Source organism: Aethalodelphis obliquidens, unplaced genomic scaffold, assembly GCF_003676395.1.
Source record: "Aethalodelphis obliquidens isolate GAN/ISIS:26980383/991018 unplaced genomic scaffold, ASM367639v1 scaffold9, whole genome shotgun sequence".
NCBI classification, from domain to species: Eukaryota; Metazoa; Chordata; class Mammalia; order Artiodactyla; family Delphinidae; genus Aethalodelphis; species Aethalodelphis obliquidens.
Window position 1 is genome coordinate 48,159,686 of NW_020837953.1, and position 25,881 is coordinate 48,185,566.

General features: G+C 46.2%; 1 protein-coding gene across 1 annotated transcript in view; it reads left to right on the forward strand.

The window, feature by feature from the left end:
* DNAJC11 (DnaJ heat shock protein family (Hsp40) member C11) overlaps positions 1-25,881 on the forward strand; it is a 71,819-nt gene that overhangs the window by 33,758 nt on the left and 12,180 nt on the right. The window contains exons 4-7 of the mRNA XM_027110330.1: positions 2,517-2,618; positions 21,886-22,014; positions 22,933-23,055; positions 23,921-23,994. Coding sequence (XP_026966131.1) covers positions 2,517-2,618; positions 21,886-22,014; positions 22,933-23,055; positions 23,921-23,994 — 428 coding nt within the window. The remainder of the gene's footprint in view (positions 1-2,516; positions 2,619-21,885; positions 22,015-22,932; positions 23,056-23,920; positions 23,995-25,881) is intronic.

Consider the following 25,881-nt stretch of genomic DNA (forward strand, 5'->3'; position numbering starts at 1 on the left):
TTGGTGGGAATGTAAATTGATACAGCCACTATGGAGAACAGTAAGGAGGTTACTTAAAAAACTAAAAATAGAATTAACATATGACCCAGCAATCCCACTACTGGGCATACACCCAGAGAAAACCATAATTCAAAAAGACACATGCACCCCAATGTTCACTGCAGCACTATTTACAATAGCCAGGTCATAGAAGACACCTAAATGCCCATCAGCAGATGAATGGATAAAGAAGTTGTGGTACATACATACAATGGAATATTACTCAGCCATAAAAAGGAATGAAATTGGGTCATTTGTAGAGACGTGGATGAATCTAGAGACTGTCATACAGAGTGAAGTAAGTCAGAAAGAGAAAAATAAATATCGTATATTAACGCATATATGTGGAACCTAGAAAATGGTACAGATGAACCGGTTTGCAGAGCAGAAATTGAGACACAGAAGTAGAGAAAAAACATATGGACACCAAGGGGGGAAAGCGGCAGGGGGATGGGGGTGGGGGTGTGATGAATTGGGAGATTGGGATTGACATACATACACTGATGTGTATAAAATGGATAACTAATAAGAACCTACTGTATAAAAAAATTAAATTAAAAAAAAAGAAAATGTCTAGTACTTTCCAACTGTAATGATGCAGTTTTGGGGTGCAAATGTCTGAGGGTTACCGAAGGGAGAAAAAGTGACTTGGCAGCTGGCTTAGCTTTCTTCCATTCTCCACCGTGATGTGCCCTGTGTAAAGGAAGTATAAATAGTAAAGGCCATCAGGGCCTGTGGGAGCTAGAATGAGATGCCTGGCCAAGTTCTTCACGGCTTCAGAGGGACCAGCCATTTTGACTTTACAGTTAGCTCTGATTATGTACCAGCTGTTTGCAGAACTTCTGTAAAATACGACTAGAAATGGGATGACTTAACACCTTTGGAATATTTGCCTCTTCATCTGTCACAGAGCGTGGCAGAGAGAAAGTCATTTGCAAAGGTCCAACAACTAGAATTCCTGAAAGCAAATCTTGTTCTGCTCTGGGCCCCACGGAGGAAGCACGCCATCAGCCCAAGATGGGGTAACTTTGGGGAAGCGAAATAAGAACTAGGAGAGTGAGCGGCCACATTGGTTAAATATAACTGAGAATGTTTTTGTGAGGTCACAGAGCAATCATTGTCGTGCCATTTGGATTTTCAGTTTGTTCTTGGATTATTTTAAGTGTTTTTATTTTAAAACTTCCTTTAAAAGAAACACCTCCCCCTTTTTGGTAATTAACAATTTATATGGGAGAGGAGAAAATGTCTTTGTTGTTTTTTTCTGCGTACTTGCTAAAAGTGATAGTGAACAAATTTCTCCGTTCTTTTGGGTAGGCCAGTTCTTGTATTTATTTTTCTGTATTGCTGAATAATAAAATCAAGTTGCACAAAACCCCATTTATTGTAATATATATACATACATACATATGCTTTTAGGAAGACACATAAAAAATTAAATGTTAGCCTGTGAGGAGGAGGAGGGTGGGTGAGGGGGAATTGTACTTTTTGCTTCATATCTTTCTGTACTATTTTGACTTTTTGCTATAAGCATGCTTTTTTTTGAATAATTTTTAAAAGTTCTGATTTCCAAGATAGCTTTTTCTCACCTCACCTACCTTTGTAGGTGTTCTCTGAGCAGCCTCAGGACTCCGCGGTATTTCTGCCACTAATACAGGGTCAGTGCTGTTGGGCCTTTTCCCCCCGTCATGCGTCCAGTGACTTTGGTCATGTTTGTCCCGCTCCCGCTCTCTGTTTCTCACAGGCCATAGCGTTCGGGACCCTTGGAAATGACGTGGTCTGCTTTCCTCTCTCACGGGCATGGTACCCGAGGCCCCCGTGGCGCTTCCCTGCCTGTTTGAAACCTCAGCTGGGCTGTCTTGCTTTCGTGATGAGCTCAGAAAGGCTGATGTGGGATGCCTTACCTCCTCACAGATCTGACATCCCTGTGCATCCCCGAGGGCTAGCATGGTCTGCTGATTTGCACCTGAGTACTGGAAGAGTCCCCTGATTCTGAAACACCCAGACCTCATGGCTTAAGGTCCCTTGGTCCAGGATGCTCAAGGGGCACCTCTGGTGGTGGCCCCAGCACATGAGGGAGACGTGCCAGTGCCGTTGTGGATGGCCTCGCCTCCATCTTGACACTTTTCAGCATGTGTTACCTGGGGCTCATTAGGAAATCTAAACTGTGACACTTAAGGTGATGTTTTCTTTGTAAGATTCCTGCAGCCTTGGAGATAAGTGACTAAAATGAAGACAACAATGCTTCAGTCTCTGAAGAGCTGAGGGAAAGCACAACCTTGGGACTGAGCGGGTGTGACGGTGAACCTGGCTTCACCAGGGACCGGGCCGTCGGAAGGGAAAATCCCCACAGTCTCACTGGCGGCTCTTAACCATCCTGAGGGAAAGGAACGGCAGGACACGGTTAATGACGCCGTCTCTTGTGTGTTTTCCTCGCTTTCTGGGCCCTTTGCTGACTCTCCCCCCCATTCTGCCTGCAGGTTGTGGAAAGGAGGAGGACACCAGCCGAAATCAGAGAAGAGTTTGAGCGGCTGCAGAGAGAAAGGGAAGAGAGGCGGCTGCAGCAGCGAACCAACCCCAAGGTGAGCCGGGCCAGTTCTGGAGGGAAGGGTTGCAAGGCTCGATTACCAGACAGCAGATCTAAAATAGTCAGTGCTGGTGGCCTTTTATCGTAATAACGTACAGAATCGGGTGGGACAGCATTTTGCTTACTGCGTCTCAAGAGTAGGATCTGCCTGGAAAGCGCTCAGCAGAGCTGCTGGTGATGAGCCAGAGTGAAGGCAAAACCAATCGCCTGGTTTTCCCGGAAGCCAGGAGACTTCTTGAGCGGAAACGCAGGCTAGCTGTCTGAGACCTTTCCCTGTAATCCTGCTGCCCAAGCCCTTGACACGTGAAAATGAATCAGAGGTCTGTGTCAGGAAAGGACAGCCACCTACCCATGCACTGAGGCAACAGGATTCCTTGCAGACCAGTTACGAGACAGAGAGCCAGAGAACGCAGAGGGCTGGGGGTGTTTCCAGACTGCGTGAAGTGAGGGGCGTGCTTTCACCACCCCAGGACGACGGTGCCGTGAATAGCAGTCACCAGGCTGTTTCCACAGCAACAGGGTGACCACCTTTAACCATCAGTCAAGCCCCCGATGAAGTTGGAGTCGTGTACCCCCGGGACACACCTGAGTCTGAAGGTTACTTTTCAGTCCTGTGTGATCTCCTTTTGCTTGGATGTGTTGGGGAGGCAAATTGTTCTGCGTGCATGCCACGGTCCTGTGGCAAAAGGAGAGCTCGGTCAGTTTGAGGTGCCTGTCACGCTGAAGGGCTAACTGCACGTGGCCCGGTGTTCCTGTTCCACGGTGTTTAACGAGGGGCGCAGCATCCAGACACTGTCTTTGCGGCCGGGATAGCCCGGCAGGCAGCTGAAAATCTTCTAAGGAAAAAGAACCAATGCTAGCTTACAACTGGGAAACGTGATGTTACGAGCTTCCGATCAAATACGTTCTAGAAAATGGAGTTTTCTAAGACCCCTACCGCATTTAAAGGTCCAGATACTCAGAAGACTCCCATCTCTTTGAATCCTACATTTCAAAGTATACTTGTAAACGCCAGCGCCTCTCCTTCCCTCCTGCCGTCCCCTTTAGTGGAGGACAGCTTCAGGAACGTAGTTAACTTTGGGTCAGTGGAGGTAGAGACTTGAAACACCGGTTGAACCAAGTCAGGGGGTGTGAGATGCTGAGAGAGCTGAAAATCTTCGAGGTGCCCTGAAGTGTGCTAACGGGTTCCCTTCTCAGGTATCCCAGCCAGTGCACTGGAGGAGGTCTGCGTACAGGTCAGCCTTGGCATGTGGGGCTCAGGGTCGGGGAGCCGGGGTGGAGCCTGGCAGGGGCAGTCTGATGCTGTGCTGTCTTTGATTTGCTGGCTGAAGTTTTGCTGCATTCGGAACAATGAGGGGGAAAGACCGCATCACAGTAGCCCGAGCCTCTGTCCCGTGATAAAATGGGCCACCTGGGTGTGCGCGGTGATTGCTCACTGGGATCGTACGGAAATGTGTCTCCAGGCCATGTTTCTGTGAAATGAGGGAGCACAGCTGTGACCATTTCACACATGCCTGCAAGATACTGTATGATTCCCAATACTTTGCTGCTTCTAGAAAGTGCTGCCAAAGAAATAAGACATTTTCTAACCGGAAATACTGAGCGGAAACCAGATGCCGGCTCTGGCATTCTGAGGAGAGGTTTAGCTGGATCTTTTATTCCACTTCTGAGTGTTTTTGCTTTGCAAGATGAGCAGAAAGATTTAGAATGTTCTCATCCTGAGACGAAAGGGGTGATCTCTTTTAAGAAGACCACAGGGAGGTCTTCCCTGGTGGCGCAGTGGTTAAGAATCCACCTGCCAATGCAGCAGACATGGGTTCGAGCCCTGGTCCAGGAAGATCCCACAGTCTGTGGAGCAACGAAGCCCGTGTGCCACAACTACTGAGCCTGCGCTCTAGAGCTCGTGGGCCACAACTACTGAGCCCACGTGCCTAGAGCCTGTGCTGTGCAACAAGAGAAGCCATCGCAGTGAGAAGCCCGCACACCACAACGAAGAGTAGCCCCCGCTTGCCGCAACTAGAGAAAGCCCGCGCGCAGCAACGAAGACCCAACGCGACCATAAATAAATAAATAAATAAGTTAATTAATTAATTTTTTAAAAAAGAAGAAGACCACAGGAGAAGGACACCTTTGATGACCTTGGGGCTTGGTACGGCCTGTCACCCAGACGTGCACTGAGGATCACAGCTTGTAGGGCATGGACAGACTGGGTGACGTTCGTGGTGCTGCTGTCTGAAACTTGCATGGGTATTTTTCCATTTTCACCAATAAGGGTTCATTGGGTAGGAATTTTCCAGGAGGAGTGTGTACCAAGAACAGACAAAAAGGTCAAGTGGGGAAACCCGTAGGTTGGAAATACTGGCTCTGACACAGTGATACAGGACGCAGAGCTCACCCTGTGACCTATGTGCAGTTTTCTCATTTGGAAAATGAGGATACGTCCCCTAACCACCACACCAAGTTGTTAAATGATTGAAAAAATATGAAATAGATGTTAATTTATTAGGGAAAGACAAGCCTGCTATGTACGTGTACCAAGGTGAGCTTAAGGACTAAATTTTGCTTCAACATCTCATTCGGCACCGTGTGGGAAACACTTGGCTTGGTCGGGTAGTTCATTGCCCCTGGTGGCTGGCTGCGTTTGGGTGGGGTCTGTTAGTTGGGTTCTGGAAATGGCCCTCTGCTGATACCATCCACCTGCTCCTGTGGCCGAGGCCCAGTGGCTTCAGTGTGGCCAGTCACCTGTGAGTCTTGGCTTGCGTGAAGGTGCCCTGGACAGCACTGCGGGGCCGGAAGGAGTGAGTGCCGTGCCCAGCTCCAGTGTGTATCCCCTTTCCCTCCCCACCCTCCAGCCAACAGGGCACGCGGGCTCCACGTATGCTGGGGGCAGCGTGGGAGAACCTTGCACTTGGCGTCAAGAGCTCTGGCTTCGGATTCCACCCCCAGCCCCAGTTCTGCACCCCGGGTCCAGCCACTTCTCCAGTCTTAGCTCAGTTTCTCCCTGTGTGAAATGAGAGGTTTGCCATGAGGCCCAGTGCTTGGGGTCAAATCCTCAGACCCCAGAGTCCTTAGCTTAATTGCTTCTGTTTTCTGTCTTTAGGGCCACGTGGGAATAAATTCCTCTGTCTGTATTTCCTGCTGGAAAACACCAAGCTCAGGTTGCTGGGGCCCTGGGGCCTCCAGGGCCCTGCACATTGAGCCGGGGTGAGGGGAGTTTATGACCAGACAGACGATGAGGCTCGTCTGCATCAAGGGCTGTGTGTGACTGGAGTCTTGACTGGACACCCCTGGCCTTCCTCCCTGCGTCTTGAAGACCCCTGTTTTACTTGCATAATCCACCTCTATTTCTTGCCTTTTAGAGACTTAAGATCATACGATAGGCTCGTTCTGTGCCATGTTCACATCATATTGATTATTGTCATTCCTTTCTTTTAATACCCATAAATCTTCTCTCTCTGTGGACAGCAGCCAGTTTGGGAATCGGACTTTTCACTGCCTTCCTAATGAGCTTGTCCAGACCCCATAGGAAGCAAGGGCATTAAGTCAAGGATTGTTTAGGGGGCTTCATTGTCTGACTCTGAGAGTATCAACTCGTTTCTTTTGAACGCTGTTACATAAGAGTTTCGTGGAGATTGTTACTGTATTCCCTGGACCATTCATTTTCCTTTCTCCTTCTGCTATTACAGAGGTTGACATAAACTCCCTGGTAAGACCTTCTTTCTGGTTTTAGAAAGGCCATCTTATCAGTGGTTCCTATAATAGCTGAAAAACAAAATTTAGCTTTATCAGGAAAAAAATGTTAAATAATATATCAAGGAAGACATGTAACCTTAATCCCAAAAAGATGTAAAGATATAGGAGTACATCTTTACATGAAGATGTATGAGTATAGGGCTTCCCTGGTGGTGTAGTGGTTAAGAATCCACCTGCCAGTGCAGGGGACACGGGTTCAAGCCCTGGTCCGGGAAGATCCCACATGCTGCGGAGCAACTAAGCCCATGCGCCACAACTACTGAACCTGCGCTCTAGAGCCCGCGAGCCACAGCTACTGAAGCCCACACACCTAGAGCCTGTGCTCCGCAACAAGAGAAGCCACTGCGATGAGAAGCCCACGCACCTCAACAAAGAGTAGCCCCCACTCGGCGCAACTAGAGAAAGCGCACGTACAGCAATGAAGACCCAACACAGCCGTAAATAAATAGAAAGATAGATAGGTAAATTTATTTTTTTAAAAAAAGATGTATGAGTACATTACTCAATTATTATTAAAGGATTTTTTTAAAAGGTTTGTTTTGGTTGCCATGGCTAATGATCATAGCCGTCGGAATGAGCCCGTGGTTACGGCTTCAGTCTGTTCCGTGGAGGTGATTCTGATGTCATAAACTGAATCGGCTGGGCTGACAGGATAATCGTGCAGAAGAAAAGCTGTTGGAACCCATATGTTTGTCATGCTCGGTGGCAGAAAGGGGCTGCTATTGAAATTGAAGAAGTTGGACGTTGTCCCTTAAGGAGGAGGGACCAAGTCTGGGAAAGCGCTGAGCTAGAAAGCAGGTCTTTGGAGGAGAGGAGGGAGGTGGCCGACTGTGGCGAGGCACAGAGGAAGCTACTTGAGTGGGTCGCAGCTGCACCCGCATCCTGCCAGCATGACCACTTACATAAGCAGGGTGTCAGGATAAAGTCCATGGGGCAGAGGTCTGGGGCAGGGGGAGTGGCTGGGACCGAATCGCTCTTAGAAGCCCTGGTAAATTTGAGTTGGCTTCTCCGTAACAGTGGAGAGTACAGGCTCCAACTTCGATCTCAGACAAAACGGTCCCGTGGAGACAGTCTCACAAGAGCCACCACGGGTTCATCGGCAATAAAAAGGGCAAATTTCACCTCGCCTCTTACTGTGATAGCCTCTTCTGGGGGAATTTTCAATTAGTAAATAGTTACTATCGAGACTGCATTTGACAGAAATTTCTCACATTATCCTTGTGGCCAGATAAAGAAATATAAACACAGAAATATTCAGAATGAACTACCGTATGACCCAGCAATCCCACTCCTGGGCATATACCCAGAGAAAACCATAATTCAAAAAGATACATGCACTCCAATGTTCATTGCAGCACTATTTACAATAGCCAGGACATGGAAACAACCTGAATGTCCATCAATAGAGGAATGGATAAAGAAGATGTGGTACATATATACAATGGAATATTACTCAGCCATAAGAAGGAATGAAATTGTGCCGTTTGCAGAGATGTGGATGGACGTAGAGACTGTCATACAGAGTGAAGCAAGTCAGAAAGAGAAAAATATCATATAGTAAAGCATATATGTGAGATCTAGAAAAATGGTACAGATGAATCTATTTGCAAAGCAGAAACAGAGGCATATGCACTCTAGAGCCCGTGAGCCACAACTACTGAGCCCGTGTGTCACAGCTACTGAAACCCGTGTGCCTAGAGCCTGTGCTCTGCAATAAGAAAAACCACCACAATGAGAAACCCCGCACACCACAAGAAGAGTAGCCCCCACTCGCCACAACTAGAGATAGCCCACGTGCAGCAACGAAGACCCAGCGTAGCCAAAAAGAAAGATAAATTAATTAATTAATTAATTTTAAAAAATAGAGGCATAGACGTAGAGAACAAACATATGGACATCAAGGGGGGATGGGGGGGATGGGATGAATTGGGAGATTGGGATTGACATATATACACTGTTGATACTATGTATAAAATAGATAACTAATGAGAACCAATTGTATAGCACAGGGAACTCTCCTTGATGGTCTGTGGTGACCTAGATGGGAAGGAAATCCAAAAAGGAGAGGAGATATGTATACCTAGAGCTGATTCACTTTGCTGTACAGCAGAAACTAACACAACATTGTAAAGCAAGTATACTCCAATAACAACTTTTTTTTTAATTAAAATAAATAAAAATATTCAGGATGGAACATTGCTGGCCGAATGAACAACTGATTCTACTCAGAGGGTTGATTAAGATATCGTTTCCAACCTGGTGACAAGCTTCTCATTGTGGGAGAAAGGCTCTAACTTGACACACTCAGAATTTCTGGGAATGATGTCAGTGAGGATGTGTGTGTCACATTCACAGGTGACCCAAGGTGGAAGGACAAAGCCAAGATTCTAAAAGATCCCAGTAAACTAGAGTGGAAGGGATAAATGTGCTGGCTGAGAGAAGGGGAGACAGGGAAATGATGGCCTTTAATTGACTCCCTGGCTTAAGATCAGCAACAAGGAACAGAGCCGACAGCGGGAAGATGATTTGGGCTTGGTATAAGGAGCATTGAACAAGGCAGCCTGCTGGGGGTTAATGGAGACTGCACTTTTATCCACACAGTGTGCCAGTGGGCTGGGTGGGGTATATAATGAAGATAAAAATATTGGGTTGGCCAAAAAGTTCGTTTGGTGTTCTGTAAGATGGCTCTAGTAGCGCTTAGTTGTCTTTAACTTCATTCAAAACAATTTTGTTAGATTGTATTGTGACAGCTGTCATATCAGCGTGCATTTTTAAAAAAACGTATCAAAATTGTTGAATTTTTATGGAGCCATTTTAATATTTAAAAAAGCAACATTTTCAGCATATTATGCTTTATTATTTCAAGAAAGGTAAAAACACAACTGAAATGCAAAAAAAAAGATTTGTGCAGTGTATGGAGAAGGTGCTGTGACTGATCAAATGTGTCATAAGTGGCTTGCGAAGTTTGTGCTGGAGATTTCTCGCTGGACGCTGCTCCACAGTCGCTAGACCAGTTGAAGTTGTCAGCGATCAAATCGAGACATTAATTGAGAAGAATCAATGTCACACCACGTGAGAAATAGCCGACATACTCAAAATATCCCAATCAAGCGTTGAAAATCATTGGCACCAGCTTGGTTATGTTAATTGTTTTGATGTTTGGGTTCCACGTAAGTTAAGCGAAAAAAACCTTGATTGTATTTCCGCATGTGATTCTCTATTAAAACGTAACGAAAACATTGCATTTTTAAAACAAATTGTGACAGGCGGTGAAAAGTGGATACTGTGCAATAATGTGGAACAGAAGAGATCATGGGGCAAGCGAAATGGACCACCACCAACCACACCAAAGGCTGGTCTTCATCCAAAGAAGGTGATGTTGTGTATATGGTGGGACTGGAAGGGAGTCCTCTTATTATGAGCTCCTTCTGGAAAGCCAAACGATTAATTCCGACAAGCACTGCTCCCGATTAGACCAACTGAAAGCAGCACTTGACAAAAAGCATCCGGAATTAGTCAACAGAAAATGTATAATCTTCCATCAGGATAATGCAAGACTGCATGTTTCTTTGATGACCAGGCAGAAAAGCTTGGCTGGGAAGTTCCGATTTCTCTGTCATATTCACCAGACATTGCACGTTCAGATTTCCATTTGCTTTCGGATTTCCATTTATTTTGGTCTTTACAAAATTCCCTAGAAGACTGTAAAAGGCACCTGGAACACTTCTTTGCTCAAACAGATAAAAAGTTTTGGGGAGATGGAATTATGAAGTTGCCTGAAAAATGGCAGAAGGTAGTGGAACAGAACGGTGAATACGTTGTTCAATAACGTTCTTGGTGAAAATGAAAAATGTGTCATATTTTTACTTAAAAACCGAAGGAACTTTTTGGTCAACCCAGTAAGTTATCCAGGCTGTTCACAGAGCCGGTGTGGGAGTGGATCCCGATCCGGCAGGTAGTGCTCCCGTCTCGGCATGAGTTCCCCTGGGTCAGGAGTGGCTGAGCCTTTGATGCTGATGCCATCTGATGGCCTCTAGGAAAGGGCTGGGCCCCATCTCTCCAACTCCAGGCCCAGCCTGTGGGCGATGGTGTCATTTGGTTATGTTGGGCCCTCCTGATCAAGGAACATCTGAGACTTATGGGCACAAGAGGTCTATTAGGTTTTTGGGGTTTTTTTTAAATAATTTTTAAACTTTTTTTTAAACTTTTTTTTTTTTTTGGCTGCGTTGGGGCTTCATTGGTGCGCGCGCGCTTTCTCCAGTTGCGGCAGTTGGGGGCTACTCTTCGTTGAGATGCGCGGGCTTCTCATTGCCGTGGCTTCTCTTGTGGCAGAGCACAGGCTCTAGGCGCTCAGGCTTCAGTAGTTGTGGCATGCGGGCTTAGTTGCTCCACGGCATGTGGGATCTTTCCAGACCAGGGGTCAAATCCGTGTCCCCTGCATTGGCAGGCGGATTCTTAACCACTGCACCACCAGGGAAGTCCTCTACTAGTTTTTAAATATGCATATCAGACCTTTGTGAGGTATTAATCATTTTTTTAAGTAGCCCCTAGTTTCAAAGTCTAAAGTGTGGCAGTTTTTTTTTCGTGTGTGTGTGTGTGTGTGTGTGTGTGTGTGTGTGTGTATCTAAATAATATGTGTAAGTAGGTTAGAAAGTCAGATAGTTACTAGGCTTATTTTTTTTTTAATGTTGCCCCCACCTTGTGGGTTGCTGACTCTTGTTCCTCACTCCTCCCTTCTGAGCTCTTTTCTCTGACATTTCCTACTACTTCTAAGTTGCATGTTTACTCTGTTCTGTTTTTTTCAGTTTCAGTAATTACCTGTTGACCTCTTGCCAGAAAAGATAAGGATAGAGTTCTCCCAAACAACACATTTGTTTCAGTTCATCCAGTGTAATTATAATACCCTTTAGGGTTAAATGAATATTCACTGTACGAATACTCAGTTGAGCCTGATAGTATACTATGATTACCTGACTTCTCTTAATATGCTTTTTACTCCATGGTGTTAGTAGTTGTCCCATTTGGTTCCTTTGATTAGTTTCCTATAAATCTGTCAGACACCTTGTGTGTTATGTCTCTCTCCTTTTGCTCCTGGTAGCATCCCTCTGTAGCTCTCCTCCATCATCCCCCATCCCAGTCCAGACTAGACTCTGCTTTCTAGGCCTGCTGTCCAGCTGTGACCTCAGGACTTTCCTCGCCAACTTCCTAGGACTGCCTTTGTGTTCATTCGTTCAACAAATTGGCCTTGAGTGCCGGCCGAGAGAGGCACTTTTAGACACTCGGCAGAGCAGCCCCTTCCCTCGTGGAGTTTGGATTCCCTCCAACCCTTTCCTTGGTCGGCTCCCACACCTTCCCCTTTTTGGTTTATCTCTTTGTGGAGGAAGCACATTCTCCAGTTGCTCCTTTACACAAGATGCCTAAAAGTCGAATTTCTTTTCCGTTTCATTCCCATTCGAGTGTCTTTTAAAAAAAAAGATAATTTATATATAACCGTATTTATGTATGTAATTATATATACATACATACATAGAAAAGATATGTGTAATATTATAAACTATAACATAGTAATAAACGCCTAGTACCCACTGCCTGACCCAAAAACAAGAATATTGCCCATAACTTGCATTCACTTCCACATTTCTCTCCTTTTCCATCTCCCTGCCAGAAGGAAACACGATCCGAAAGGGTCCAATAAAAGGAATGTATCAATAGAAAGAAAGGGAGGACGAATATAAAAGAAATAATATGAGAAATTTCCCAGAATTGAACGACTCAACTTTCCAGGTGGGAAGGGTCCACTCCGCTCCCAGCACAAGCAAGAAACCCACACGGTCCTCATTCTGTTGCTTTTTAAATTTTGTTACAAATTGGAAGTATGCTTAAGCAATATAGTGTTTCATTTTTATTGTTTTTGAGCTTTGTAAAAATGGTACCATGCTATAGGCATTCTTTTGGGACTTGCTTTCTCCCCACCACTCATACTCTTCCAAAATTGTGTATGTTTCATGAAGCTGTGGCTTACTTGTTTTCATTGCTGGGTACCACGGCTTATCCGTTCTCCTGCTGGTGGAGATTTCAGTTGTTTCCAGGTTTTTGCTGTTACGAACGTTGCTGCTGTGAACATTCCTGTGCATGTTTCCTGGTGCACATGTGCAAGGCTGTCTCTTAAGTGTGTGTGTGTGCATGTGTTTGCACATATGCACGTACACCCATATACCACACATACCTAGATGTGAAATTTATGGGTCATAATATATGCAGATGTTGCCATATTATTTCCCAGAGGTAAAACATTGACTTTGCATAACTCAAAATCAAGTTTATACTTGATGCTAAGTACTATAAAGCATATATCTTTATACTCTTGTGATATATATGTGTGTGTAGATAGATACACTTGTAAAGTGTGTGTATCTGTAACTTAATATTTGGTTATTTCTCTATATTTAATAATAGGTATTGCTTATTTTTGTCTATTTAGGCCTAAAAATTGGCAGTTTTATATAATTTGACTGGATATTAAATTCCGGTTTGGAAATCATTTTTCCTCCGAGGCCTCAGAAGACCTTGTTCCAAGGCTTCTAGCTTACAGGGTTGCTGTTGAGAAGACTAGTTCTAATTCCTTATTCTTGTGTGTGATGTTCTTTTCCCCCTTTGATAACCCTTAGGGTCTTTCTCTCTGGGTTTTCACGACGGAGAATCTCGGGGTGACTTTCTCACTTGTGCTGATAGTTATAGCAGACCCTCCCACCTGGAAAATTGAGTGGTCTTCAGTTCGGAGACATTTTCTAGTATTTTTTTCCCCTCCTTTCTCTCTTTCCAGATTCCTTTTATTCACATATTGGATCCTTTGGGCTAATAATTTCATCTTCTTTTTTCTCCGTCTCCATTTTGCATATTTTTCATTTAGTTCTACTTTTTTGGAGATTTTTTTTCCTAGATTATTTTCCAGCCTTTCTATTTAAGGAATATAGAAAATTTTTTAATTTGTCTATAATATTTTTAATATCTTAGACTTTCTTATTCTCAGATTTGTTGTTCTTTTCATGGGAAGTAACGGGGTAGGAATTTGGCATTTGAAGATGCCCCAGGTTCAAATCCTGTCTCTGACACTTATCACCTGTGACCTTGGGCAAGAGACTGCAGCTCTGTGCTCCTCAGTTTCTTTATCTGAAATGGAGAAAATGGTGCCTACTCACTGTTGATAAGAAGGTTACATGGAAGAGTTCCTGGCACATAGTAAGCGTTCATAAATGTTTTTTATTATCAATGCAATACCTCTTATTTTTCTAAGGATATTACCTACAGATTTCTCGCCATTTTCTTTGGCATTTGTATTCTGTGCTTCTTTCTGGTTCTTTCTGATCTTTACTTGGTTTCAGACTTTGGTGTTGGAGGTTTCCCTCAAATGTCTGGTAGTCCTTGGCTGTCTGCCATGAAGAGTGAGGCGGTGAGGCTGAGTAGACACTGCATGTTACTTGGCCGGGCTCGTCCCCGATGGGCTTAACTCTGGGGTGTTTGGGTGGAGCACCCACGCACACACACCCCACCCAACCCCGCCAAAGGTTAGCGTCCAAAGGCTTCCTCTCATTAGCAGGTGGTTTTTCTCTTGAGAAGAAACCTCCAGTCTCCCGCCTGGCTGCCAGCAGTCTCATAGCTGAGTGGGGTAGGAAGTGGAGGCTGGGACCATTCAGCGTGTAGTCCACCTCAGCCTATTTCCAGTACGGGCCCCACTCCCCCACTGCTGTGCCTGGAATCCCTTCATGTGACTTCTCCAAAGAACAAGCCTCTGTCACTTGGCTCCTTGGGGGAGTGGGCAGGGGTCCATGTTTCTGCGACTCCTGGGGTGCGTGGTCCCTCCACCTCCTGACCAGCAACACTTAGTTTTCAGTTTTCTCTGCAGAATCAGTTACCATCTCTTCATCCTTTTCCAGTTTCTAAAATTTGGTTAACACCTCTTACCTGTCACCTTTAGTTATCCTATTCTTTTTGTCTTTGGCTTTGTCATTCCTTTATCGTTATTTTGGGAGGGAGGAGGGTTTCAGGAGGACACTGAGATAAACGTGTATGTGTTTTTAATCCCGTTGATCTAACCCATCCAAATTTATGTATTGGAGATAATTGCATTAGAAAAGACTGTGTTATTTATCCATAATCATGAATGAAATAGAGGAACAAAAACTCTGTCAGCTGCAGCTTCTTTATTTAAAAAAATGATCCGGTAGCCAGAGGTTGGGGTAAGGGGAGGGGGGGTGGGGAGGAGGTAGGAGCCATTGCAGAAGGGCCACCAGAGGGATCCTTGTGGCAATGGGAGTGTTCTGTGTCTTGACTGTAGTGCTGGATACATGAACCCACATAGGCAATTAAGTGGTATAGAATTAAATATACAACCACAGATGAAAAAATAAAAATAAATAAAACTGAGGCGCTCCGAATTAGGTTGGTGGACTGTATCAATGTGACTCTCCGATTGGTGATAGTTTGCTGTAGTTTTGCAAGTTTACCGCTGTGGAAGGCAGTACTCAGGGTCTCTTATTATTTCTTATAACTGCATGTGAATCTACAATGATCTAAATAAAATATTCAGTCATAAATAAAGACCCCAAAGCTAGTAAGTTAACTCAGCTACATCCCAATATGTTCACCTACTAAAAATTCAGATTCTCAGGCTCTGCCTCAGAGCAAATAAATAGGAGTCTATCAGTCTGCTACCTGGGAATCTGCATTTATACAAGTCCCCACCCCAGGAATTCAGATGCGTGGCTGAATTTGAGAAGTATTGCAGTAGTCTGCAGATGAGAGAACAAACAGGTATCTTTTTTACATTGTTTTGTTATCAGTTAAAGAAAAAAAGGGTTGACTTATGAATGGAGTATTTGGTAGTCCGGGAAGATGGTGATCCAGTGGGGTTGTAGTTTACAGGTTACAATGGGCTCTTACAGGTAGCATTCAGCTACTTCCTCTTGTGTTTAGCTCCTTAAACCTTTGAATCTTATCAGTTTGTGATTTTCATTGAGTAGCTGAAAACTTGAGAAACTAGTAGATTCTTTTTACAACCTGTGTTATACTCGAATGACTGTGACCTGATTGAAGATAGTATGAAACTGTGGGATGTGTTCCCCGTGGAGTCTGTTAGCTCTGCTAATTGGTGGGAGGGGTGACTGTCCCATGCTATAGATTGAATCTTTGAGCTCCAAAAAAAGTCTCAAAGGTCTCAGTTGAAAATCTGCAGCTGCCGGCTGTCCCACTGACAGTTTTTCAGCAGTATCATCGTTGTGTGGAGCTAGATGATATGAAACTCAAATTTCAGTGTCCATAAATAAAGTTTTATCAGAACATAGCAAAGCTTATTCATTTACAGATTACCTGTGGCTGTTTTGCACTACAGCAGCAGAGTTGAGCAGTTTCCACAGCAGTTGCCCACAAAGCCTTAAGTACTGCCTGGCTCTTTACAGAAAAAGTTCGACTACCCTGCTCTAGAAAAATAAGGTGAGGTGTGCTTGTAGCAGGGGAAAAAAATAAACAAAATGCTTTAAAAGTTTTGTGATTTGCACTTAATAGCAAAGATTATCTAAAAGTATTTTCCTCTGTAAACTCTTTATATGAAAAAATGTGATTTAATAACGATTTAATAATAAAAGGACATAAAGGGCTTCCCAGGTGGCGCAGTGGTTGAGAGTCCGCCTGCCGATGCAGGGGACGCAGGTTCGTGCCCCGGTCTGGGAAGATCCCGCGTGCCGCGGAGCGGCTGGGCCCGTGAGCCATGGCCGCTGAGCCTGCGCATCTGGAGACTGTGCTCCGCAACAGGAGAGGCCATGGCAGTGAGAGGCCCGCGTACCGCAAAAAAAAAAAAAAAGACATAAACTTGCATATATTGAGCTAGAAGCTGTTGGAAGAAGTCTAACCCATTAATTTATCCAGAGTTAGAGTTTATCTTTTCTCTTTTTTCTTTTTCTCGATCCTTTTTGATCCTCTGTTAAAATTCAGATCCAACTCTCATTCCTAAGTCATGACATCTCATTGTATGAAAAGCATATTATGCTGAAACTGAAAATGAATTGTAAGTTGCAGCCAAACCCCTGTTTGGCTCATAGAGAAGTCTATCTAGTTCTGGTGCTGTGACCAGTCCATTTTCAAAAGGTCGTTTCCTGGAATTGGTAGAAGAGCAGATGGCAGGCATCTGAAGCACTCTCGGAAATAGTAGAAGATGACAATCAGTCCCTCTCTGGGTGGCTCTTCAGGTGTGGCTGGCGTTTGAGCCTTACATTCTCTGGGTCATTCTCTTTCTTTTTGGGGGGCGGGGGGGTCATTTTCCATAGACTTGGATCAACACCAAAGGCCACTGAGTCACAGAAGTCACTGACTCATTGAAGTTTTCCACTGTTTTGGCCTTGTTTAAAGAAACAACAAAATAGCTGAGAAATAGTGCCTTCAGCACTATTTTTAAACCTCTAAAGTCTACTCTACCCTCTGGTGAATCGATTGATTGTCAGTGTGGAGTTAACACAAATGTTTATCATTTCAAAGGTTTTATTTGGGAAAGGAAAGAAAACCGTATTTAACGTTATTCTGGAAGTTTTAGCCAATACAATTAGACAAATAACAAGAGAGAGAAAAATATTGAAAGGGTTTTCATTGTTTGCATATGGTATCATTGCCTGTCTTTTAAAGAACCAACTGAAAACTGTCGGGGCTTGTGAGTTGAATGAGGTGGCTGAGGACGAAACCCACACACGTAAGTCAGTGGCTCGTGATACTGCTGCCATCGTGACCCTGCTTCCCTCCTCACCCAAGCACAGAGCCAGGGGGAGCCTGCAGGTCAGACCGGGTGGCTCTGCTCTGCTCTCTGGTGGCTTACGTCATTCATGGTCAGCCAGCATCCTTATGGTGACCTGTAGGCGGGGAGACCGTGTCATTCAACATCCAAATCAGGACATTTCTGAGAGTGAAAAGGGGTGTTCAGAAGAAAGTCGCAGAAGTGGAATCCTTATTTTTGGCATACACTTACATACTTTAATTGGTTTATATCCTTCTCTGATATTTTGTGTCTGGTTACATGCTGCTGCATGACGAACCTCTCCAAAGCTTAGCGGCTTGCGAGACGATTTGATTTTCTTGCTCCTGTGGAGTGACTGGACTCGGCGGATGGTTCTTGCCTGGGGTCTCCCCATGCAGCCCAGTGGTAGCTGGGTCATGTTGAAGATGGCATCTGCACGCCTGTGCCTCTCCTACACTGCAGCTGTGGTGGCCAAGGGTGGCCTGCCATCTCTCGCAGGCGGCCTCTACCCCGGCTACCTTGAATCCCAGCCTGGCCGTCTCAGGGTAGTTGGGTTGTTTCACGGTAGCTAGCTTTCGCCGGGGCCTAGACGAAGCTGCAAGGTTCCTTGTGACCTAGCCTTGGAGTCTGCGCCATCCCATCCCCTGCATCCTCTTGGGCAAAAGCAAGTCCTGGGTCACTGCAAATCGAGGAGGGGGCTCTGTGCAGGCTGCGATCCCAGTAGGCATGCCTTTGTGGGAGGGAGGCCTTCCTGGGATTCTCGAGTCCACGCTCTGTCACCGCTGTTTTTCTTTTTTTTTAAATAAATTTATTTATTTTTGGCTGTGTTGGGTCTTTGCTGCTGCACACGGGCTTTCTCTAGTTGCAGCGAGCGGGGGCTACTCTTCATTGCAGTGTGCGGGCTTCTCATTGCGGTGGCTTCTCATTGCGGAGCACGGGCTCTAGGCGCGTGGACTCAGTAGTTGTGGCTCGTGGGCTCTAGAGCGCAGGGTCGGTAGTTGTGGCGCACAGGCTTAGTTGCCCCGCAGCATGTGGGATCTTCCCAGCCCAGGACTTGAACCTGTGTCCCCTGCTTTGGCAGGCGGATTCTCAACCACTGCGCCACCAGGGAAGTCCCCCACCGCTGTTTTTCTGAAGAATGTCCTTTCAGTGTCTCTGTTTTTTATTCCTTCATAACATTGCCTACCATATTCATACAAGGAGAAAATTTATTTAGTAAATTTGAAATTTTTGGCATATTTGATTCTTCTCTGTATACTGTAGTGTTCTTTTTTTTGTCTTTCTTTGACTTATTTCACTTAGCATCCTTTTTTTAATTTGAGGTATAATTAATTTACAATATTATATGAGCTTCAGGTGTACAACTTAATGATTCAAAATTTTTATAGACTGCTCTATTTATAGTTAGTATAAAATATTGGCTATGTTTCCTGTGTGTCCTTGTAGCTTATTTATTTTATACATAGTAGTTTGTAACTCTTAATCCCCTACCCTTATCATTCCCCTTCCTCCTTCCCCCTCCCTACTGCTAACCACTAGTTTGTTCTCTATGAGTCTGTTTCTTTTTTGTTATATTCGCTAGATTGTTTGATTTTTTTATCCCACATATAAGTGATAACATACTGTATTTCTCTTTCTCTGAATTATTTCACTAGGGATAATACCCTCCAGGTCTATCTGTGTTGTTGCAAATGGCAAACTTTCATTCTTATTTTTTTTTTAACATTTATTTATTTATTTGGCTGTGCCAGGTCTTAGTTGCAGCATGTGGGATCTAGTTCTCTGACCAGGTATCGAACCTGGGCCACCTGAATGCTGCTATGAACATTGGGGTGCATGTATCTTTTTGAATTAGTGTTTTCGTTTTCTTTGGATATATAACCAAGAGTGGGATTGCTGGATCATATGGTAGCTCTATTTTTAGTTTTTTGAGGAGCCTCCATACTGTTCTCCACAGTGGCTGCACCAGTTTACATTCCCACCAACAGTGTACCAGGGTTCCCTTTTCTCCACATCCATTTATGATCTTCTGAATGCTTCAAGTTTAGATGTCACAAAACTATAGGAAGACCTTGTCAATTTCATTCCATTCCAGGAGAGGATATAAATTTAACCAATTAAAAATGACAGGGCTTCCCTGGTGACGCAGTGGTTGAGAGTCCGCCTGCCGATGCAGGGGACGCGGGTTCGTGCCCCGGTCCGGGAGGATCCCACATGCCGCAGAGCGGCTGGGCCCGTGAGCCATGGCCGCTGAGCCTGCGCGTCCGGAGCCTGTGCTCCGCAACGGGAGAGGCCACGACAGTGAGAGGCCCGTGTACCGCGCAAAAAAAAAAAAAAAAAAGTGGTATCATTAGTTGTGAGGTTCTTCTGCTAATAGAACTAACTTATAAATGGCTATTGCTTTGCCTTCGTGCGTGCGTTACAAACCTTAGAATGGAAAAATGAGTAGAATTAACATAGAGGAACTACCATTTGATCTAAATGAAAAGTCATTTTTCACAGCTATATGTAAGTACACCTGCCGCTACAGCCTCACTTTGGGTCACAGTCTTTAAAGAATGACTCACTGTTGAAGAAGATGCTAAGGCTTGATTTTCATATGGTTGGTGTGGATGGTCAGTGTTCATTAACTTTCTGAGAAAGTGGAAATTTAGTCCTAATTTTTTTTTCATTGAACATACACTATGTTTAATCTCATTCCTGCTTGAAGCGTTTATCAAAAATGAAAGCATTACCCCTGTCCCACCCCCAGAAAAAAAAAAAAGAAAAGAAAGAAACCTTGCAGATTTATATCAGAAGTTGCCAAGTTTGGCCCACTGCTTCTTTTTGTGTGACCTATGAGATAAGAATGGTTTTTATATTTTTAAATGGTCGGGGGAAAAAATCAAAAGAAGAATAGTGTTTTGAGATGTGAAAATTATCTGAAATTCAGATGTCAGTGTCAATAAACAAAGTTTTACTGGAACACAGTCAGGCCCAGTGCTTTGCTGGATAGTCTGACTGCTTTCCCCACAGCAGACGTGAATTGCAGCAGAGACCGTGTGGCCCACGACGCCTGAAGTATGTCCTGTGGCCCATCACAGCCAGCATGCCGGCTTCTGGTTTACACCATTCAGGAGATGGGGAGAAACACCAGCAGCAGTGCTGACACTGCTCTCTGGTACCTTCTCTTGCAGGACTGGCCCACCTCTGTTTCCCACGCGTTCACATACACCTGGAGTTGCCCCTGGACATAGCCGACCGGGAGCTTGACAGCTTCACACATGTCACAGGCCCAGGCACTGGCCACCTGCCTGATGTGCCAAACGGGCAGCAGCTTCTAATAGTTCTGCCGCTGCCAGCTGCGGCCGCGAGGGCTGTGTCTAGCCACCGTCTCAGTGAGCACGTGCGTGCAGTCCTGGAGTGGGAGGTGCTGTTCACGCCTCCTGGAAGGAGACAGGAGCAGAGTGATGGGTTAGCCTTGTCACCTCCTAGATTCTCCCTGCATCCCACACACCTAGCTGAGACGGTGGCCAATGCTAGAAGCACAGAGTGAAGGCTGCCACCAAACCCACTCTGGCTGCGTAGATTCGGACAACTATTGATGATGATAATACTGTTGGTGATGAAAATACTATTGGTGGTGATGTCACTTTGTTTAAAAATGAACATCTGGGATAACTGCTAAACCAACCAAAACATCAAGGTTAAACCGGTATTATCCCAGATGAACCCCACCCGTAATGTTCTGCTATGTGAACAGCCACACCCAGCACCCCCCAGTCCCGCCTCCCTCCCTCCACTCCAGCCCCAGTGGCCTCCACGCTCCTCCACGGGAGTCCCTCAGGCTCATCCCTTGTTTCCCTCTCATACCCAGCTCACGTGTCCCCTTCTCGGGGAGGGAACACGTTCTCCCAAGCTCCTTTTGGGGTGATAGAGGTGTCCTGTATCGTGATTTTGGATGTGGTTTCACAAGTGGACACACCTGTCAAAACTCATTAAATTGTACACTTCAAACGGGAGTGGTTTATATTGTTACATGTAAATTAAACCTCAATGAAGTTTGTTTTTTTTTTTAATGGGCTGCAGAGAATTTAATAAAAATGTGTGTGGGGTCATGTCTTTATATGTTAGATTAAGGTATCTGCCCATTTGTAAGGTCTTACGACGGTAAAAAAAAAATAATAAACATTGATTTTCTGAGTAAAGAGCATTTTTATCAGCAAAATTTTAGCTTATTATTTCTTGAGAGAATGGGGTTCTGTTTCTCATAATTTAAGTCTCAATTTTAGGAGGTGGAACAATTTTTAAATCTGTCATTCTTTATTTGGTTTGCACTTCTTTGTCTTTGAAGGTATTTCTATATTTTAAAGACTCTTAAGGTACTTTGGTGACATAGAGTGTTTAGAATTGAACGTTAAAAGTTTTTAATCCATGTAGCTAGTTTCTAGGTGGTTTTCTGCGTTTGTGGGTTACATCCGGAGAGGAGCAATTCAGAGCCATGATAGAGGTCAATCTTCTTTTCCTACCACTTGTCCTTGGGGAGTCATCCGCCTGTGGACATGCCTGGCTTTCTGACGCTACGAGTCAGTGGTGCTCGACCATTGTTCGGGTTTGAACCGTGACATTTGTGCTCCGTGGGCTCGTGGAGTCCCGCGCACCCAGTGAACCACGCGGCTGCTGAAATACAGAGTGTTGTCTTTCATCCCACAAATCCCAAGCCTGGTGCTGACTGCTTGTTTTTCTGCCCCAGGGGACCATCAGCGTTGGCATCGACGCCACTGACCTTTTTGATCGCTACGAGGAGGAGTACGAAGATGTGTCTGGAAGTGGCTTTCCGCAGATTGAAATTAACAAGATGCACATATCCCAGTCCATTGAGGTAAAGCACACAGATGCCTCCCCCAGGGCAAGGGGGCTCAGCGAGGGCACTCGGATTCACGAGATGTGCAGCTGGGATGAGAGAGTCTGCTCAGGGTTTTCTCATCTTTATTTATGAAAGGATGCAGTTAGCCGCTTAAAAAAAGAAGAGCTCCAGTCACGACCTTGTTCATACTGCTTTGCCAGCATGTCAGCAGCAAGAGTGCCAGGGGTGCGTAGCTTCAGAGTCTCAGGGCTCTCCAGCAGGAAACTTTCGCTCATGCTCTAGAAGGGGGAGCCAAGGTAGTGACGATTTTAGGAGAGAAAGCAGCCCTCCGTGGGAAATTCCAAGAACCGGCCTTAGTTTTAAGGCACACTCTCCTGTGTGCTGAGCCCTGGGGTCACTGAATGTCATCTTTCTGCCCTCTGTTTGGGTGTGGCAGTGTGAGGCCATCCTGCTGACAGGGTGGGTCTCTGCCCCCCAGACTCATGCACTTATTCTCTAGTGCATCAGCCTAGAGCGTGAAGTCCTAACTCAGGGAAACCTGCCCCCTCTTGGGGCTTCCAGAGTCAGTCACTGCAGCCATGGCAAGGACTGGGAAGTCCCAGATGTCCTGCGTGGGGAGGCACGGGGTGAAGTTACCGTGCAGTCTGATGGCACTGGGACACCGAGAACCAGCATCTAGCCCTGCGTCTCCCCTGGATTTTTGAAATTTGCCCATTAAAGCTTTTGCAAAACCTGACCTTGGTGGCCACGTGCAGTTCAGATGCCAGGGTGAGAGAGAAGTGAGGCAGGTGAGGCAGTTCTGCATCCCTGCATGCTTGAACCATGGACTCACCTATACTTGTGGCCTTGCACTTGGGGTGTATTCGTCAGGCTCTGTCCTTGGCGCTTCCTGTTGCTTTGATTAATTTATTACCAGCAGGTGTCATTTCCTAGGCACCCTTGACAGCTTCAGACACAGCCATCCTCTCTGGAAGCCTCTCAACCCAGAATGGGAACGGAGGGGGTTCCATTAACTTCGCGCTCAGACGAGTCACTTCTGCGAAGGGCTGGGGAGAGGTAAGAATGCCAACGGGGGAGATCGTGTTGTCCACTGCAACAGAATGACCTCAGTTGGCCACATCACTGTGTAAGAGTGCCAGCTGTCACACTTGCATAAGTTGGCTGTCCCCAAGAGAAAACTGTGTCTCATATCTGAGGATTGCTCTCAGTCTGCCGGGCAGCTCAAAGTTAGGATAGAACAAGAAGATATCCCCCTGATGCCAACCTCCGGAAATCCCACGTCTAGAAACTCAGCATCTCTGTTCCCTTAAGCAAACACCTGTAGGCTGTTCGCTCCTCCTGCACAGTGCAGAAGGCCGGCGCCTCCGTCTCAGCGCTCCGGTCCACTGCTTGGCAGTCATTAAGCAGCCAGCTCTGCCGAGCAAATTGAACTGCATCAAATTAACATTGAAGAGTTGCCTTGAAAGTCACCCAAAATAGTAATGAGGCAGCCAGAGCGGCTGGGCTTCACGACTGCGAGTGCAGAACTGCTGGTGGGTTTAACATCAGCCCCCTGAGAGCCATCGCCGCTCACCTGTGGGACCTGCAGATGGTGCAGCGGAGCAGGTGGAAGTGCGCCTGTGCAGCACGAGGGCGGCCACCCCTGACTGCAGCGGGCACCGTGTGGATGGCCTGAGCTAGGGAGACAGGGACCCGGGGCCAGCAGCGCTCTCTTTGGAGGGGCTCAGGCCTCCTTGGGTCGTGGAGACAGTAATCTCCCTTTGGCAAAGGTTAAGATGAGATATTAAGACTCTTCCACCCCTACTTTTAGAGCCCTGAGGGCCGATGGCATTGAATTAAATGAGGGAATTATAACCAGAGGAGCTTACTGTGCTGTGAGATAAAACACCATTAATTCTTTTTCTTTTTCTTTTTTGAACAGTTAGAATTTGGAGCTGGGGACCTGCAGGGGCCTTTATTTGGCCTAAAGTTGTTCCGTAATCTCACACCAAGATGGTAAATATAAAGAGATAAATGCCCTTTGGTGGTCCTTGTGGATTTAGGAGACCAGAACCTGTGTATTCTTTTTGTCAGAATCATCTGCAGTTACGTCGTCTGTCCTGCAAGGTCACTGAGGGCAGACCCTGCAGCTGGCGTGGGGCCTAGGCCCTGTGCTCGTTGCAGAGAGCACTGGATCGGGGGTGAGGGAGGTCTGCTTCTCGTCCCAGCCCAGGGCCAGGCTCCTGCCCTGCCTGGTCACCGTGGGCTGTGAAGACCATGATACACGGGAGGGGAAGCACTTCATAGGGAAATGGGTCAGGGTCTGAAATACTTACGGGTTGCGGCTCATTTCTTTGTCACAGAGAATGCGTTTTAGGTTCGAGAGGGGCTTTAGTAAGCAGTGAGGCAGCCTGATTATTAGGCACATTCGTGTTATGCCAGAGCTGTAAACCCCACCCCCTCTGCTCTCCTTCGTCTTTGCTTTGGCAGTGCTGAAGGACTGTCCCTTCTAGAAAACAGAGGTGAGGGCTTCCCTGGTGGCGCAGTGGTTGAGAGTCCACCTGCCAATGCAGGGATCATGGGTTCGTGCCCCGGTCGGGGAAGATCCCACATGCCGTGGAGCGGCTGGGCCCGTGAGCCGTGGCCGCTGAGCCTGCGCATCTGGAGCCTGTGCTCCGCAACGGGAGAGGCCACAACAGTGAGAGGTCCGCGTACTGCAAAAAAATATATATATATATAGAAAACAGAGGTGTCCTTATTCCCCACTGAGCTCAGATAAAAGAATTGGGTGGAAGGTAAACAACTCTTTCCTCTGGGGGATAAAATACAGCTAAAGGAATTCTGGAACGGAGCACACGTTTGCAAAGAAAGGTATTTCGCCTCCAGCTCGATGTGCGTCTGCATGCCTGCAGGGCAAGACTGGTAAAGGCCAGTGTGCAGGGCCGTCCCACGCAGAGTAAGAAGTGTCGTGAGAGAGAGAAGAAGCTGTGGCTTCTTGACGGGTGCAGATGAGCACAGCCCGAGCAGAACTCCGAGAGCGGGGCTTCCAGGCAGAGAGCGAGGGGTAGACTAGACACCCCAGCACGGGGGTCACCCACGTGGTTAGAACACGGCTTCTCGGGCCTCTGCTCTGGGACTCGGACCCGACAGTTCTGGGAGAGGGGCAAGGGGTAAGGCTTTTAACCAGAACTCGAGGTGGGCAGTACATGTACGTGTCAGCATTGTCCTAAGCTTGTCTGCTTGGGATCGTCCCCTCCGATGCTGCCGACGGAAAGCACAGGTTCCTGCCCCCACCCCAGACCTCTCTCAGGTCCTCTGAGACGGGGGCCGGAATCCGTAGTTTTATCAAGCACCCCAGGTCATTCTGAAGACTAGACACATTTAGGAGGCACTCACTGAGGAAGATCTGTGGGCTGTTTCGTTCTGGTCGGGCCTCCAAGTGTCTGTCCGTTAAGCGGTCGCCCGAGTCTGGTTGCGGCCGGTCATCAGCTTCTGCAGGTCTGGAGATTGATTTCAGCGTAGTACCCGGCTTATCAGACTTGAGAATGCAGATTATAGAAGGGCGCCATCTTGGTAATGTGCAGTGTCTCCTGCTCCGGGTGCCCTAGGCCCTGGGTCAAGTTACTTTCAAGTCCAAACTGGTGACGAGAAGGATATTAGTTGGTGGGTGTGGGTGAGCCTGGAGAAAGGCAGGCGGCCGGTGGGAAGTTCTCCATCTCCCAGGGCAGTGCCTGACTTGCTGCTCTGGCCCCAGAGTCTGTCTGTCTGTCTGTCTATCTCTCTCTCTCTCTCTCTCTCTCTCTCTCTCTCTCTCTCTCTCTAGACACGCTCTAGAAAAATACGAAATCGTATTACTTTGATTAAACAGAGATCTCATTGTTTATGTTTTGATTGCTTTAAAAG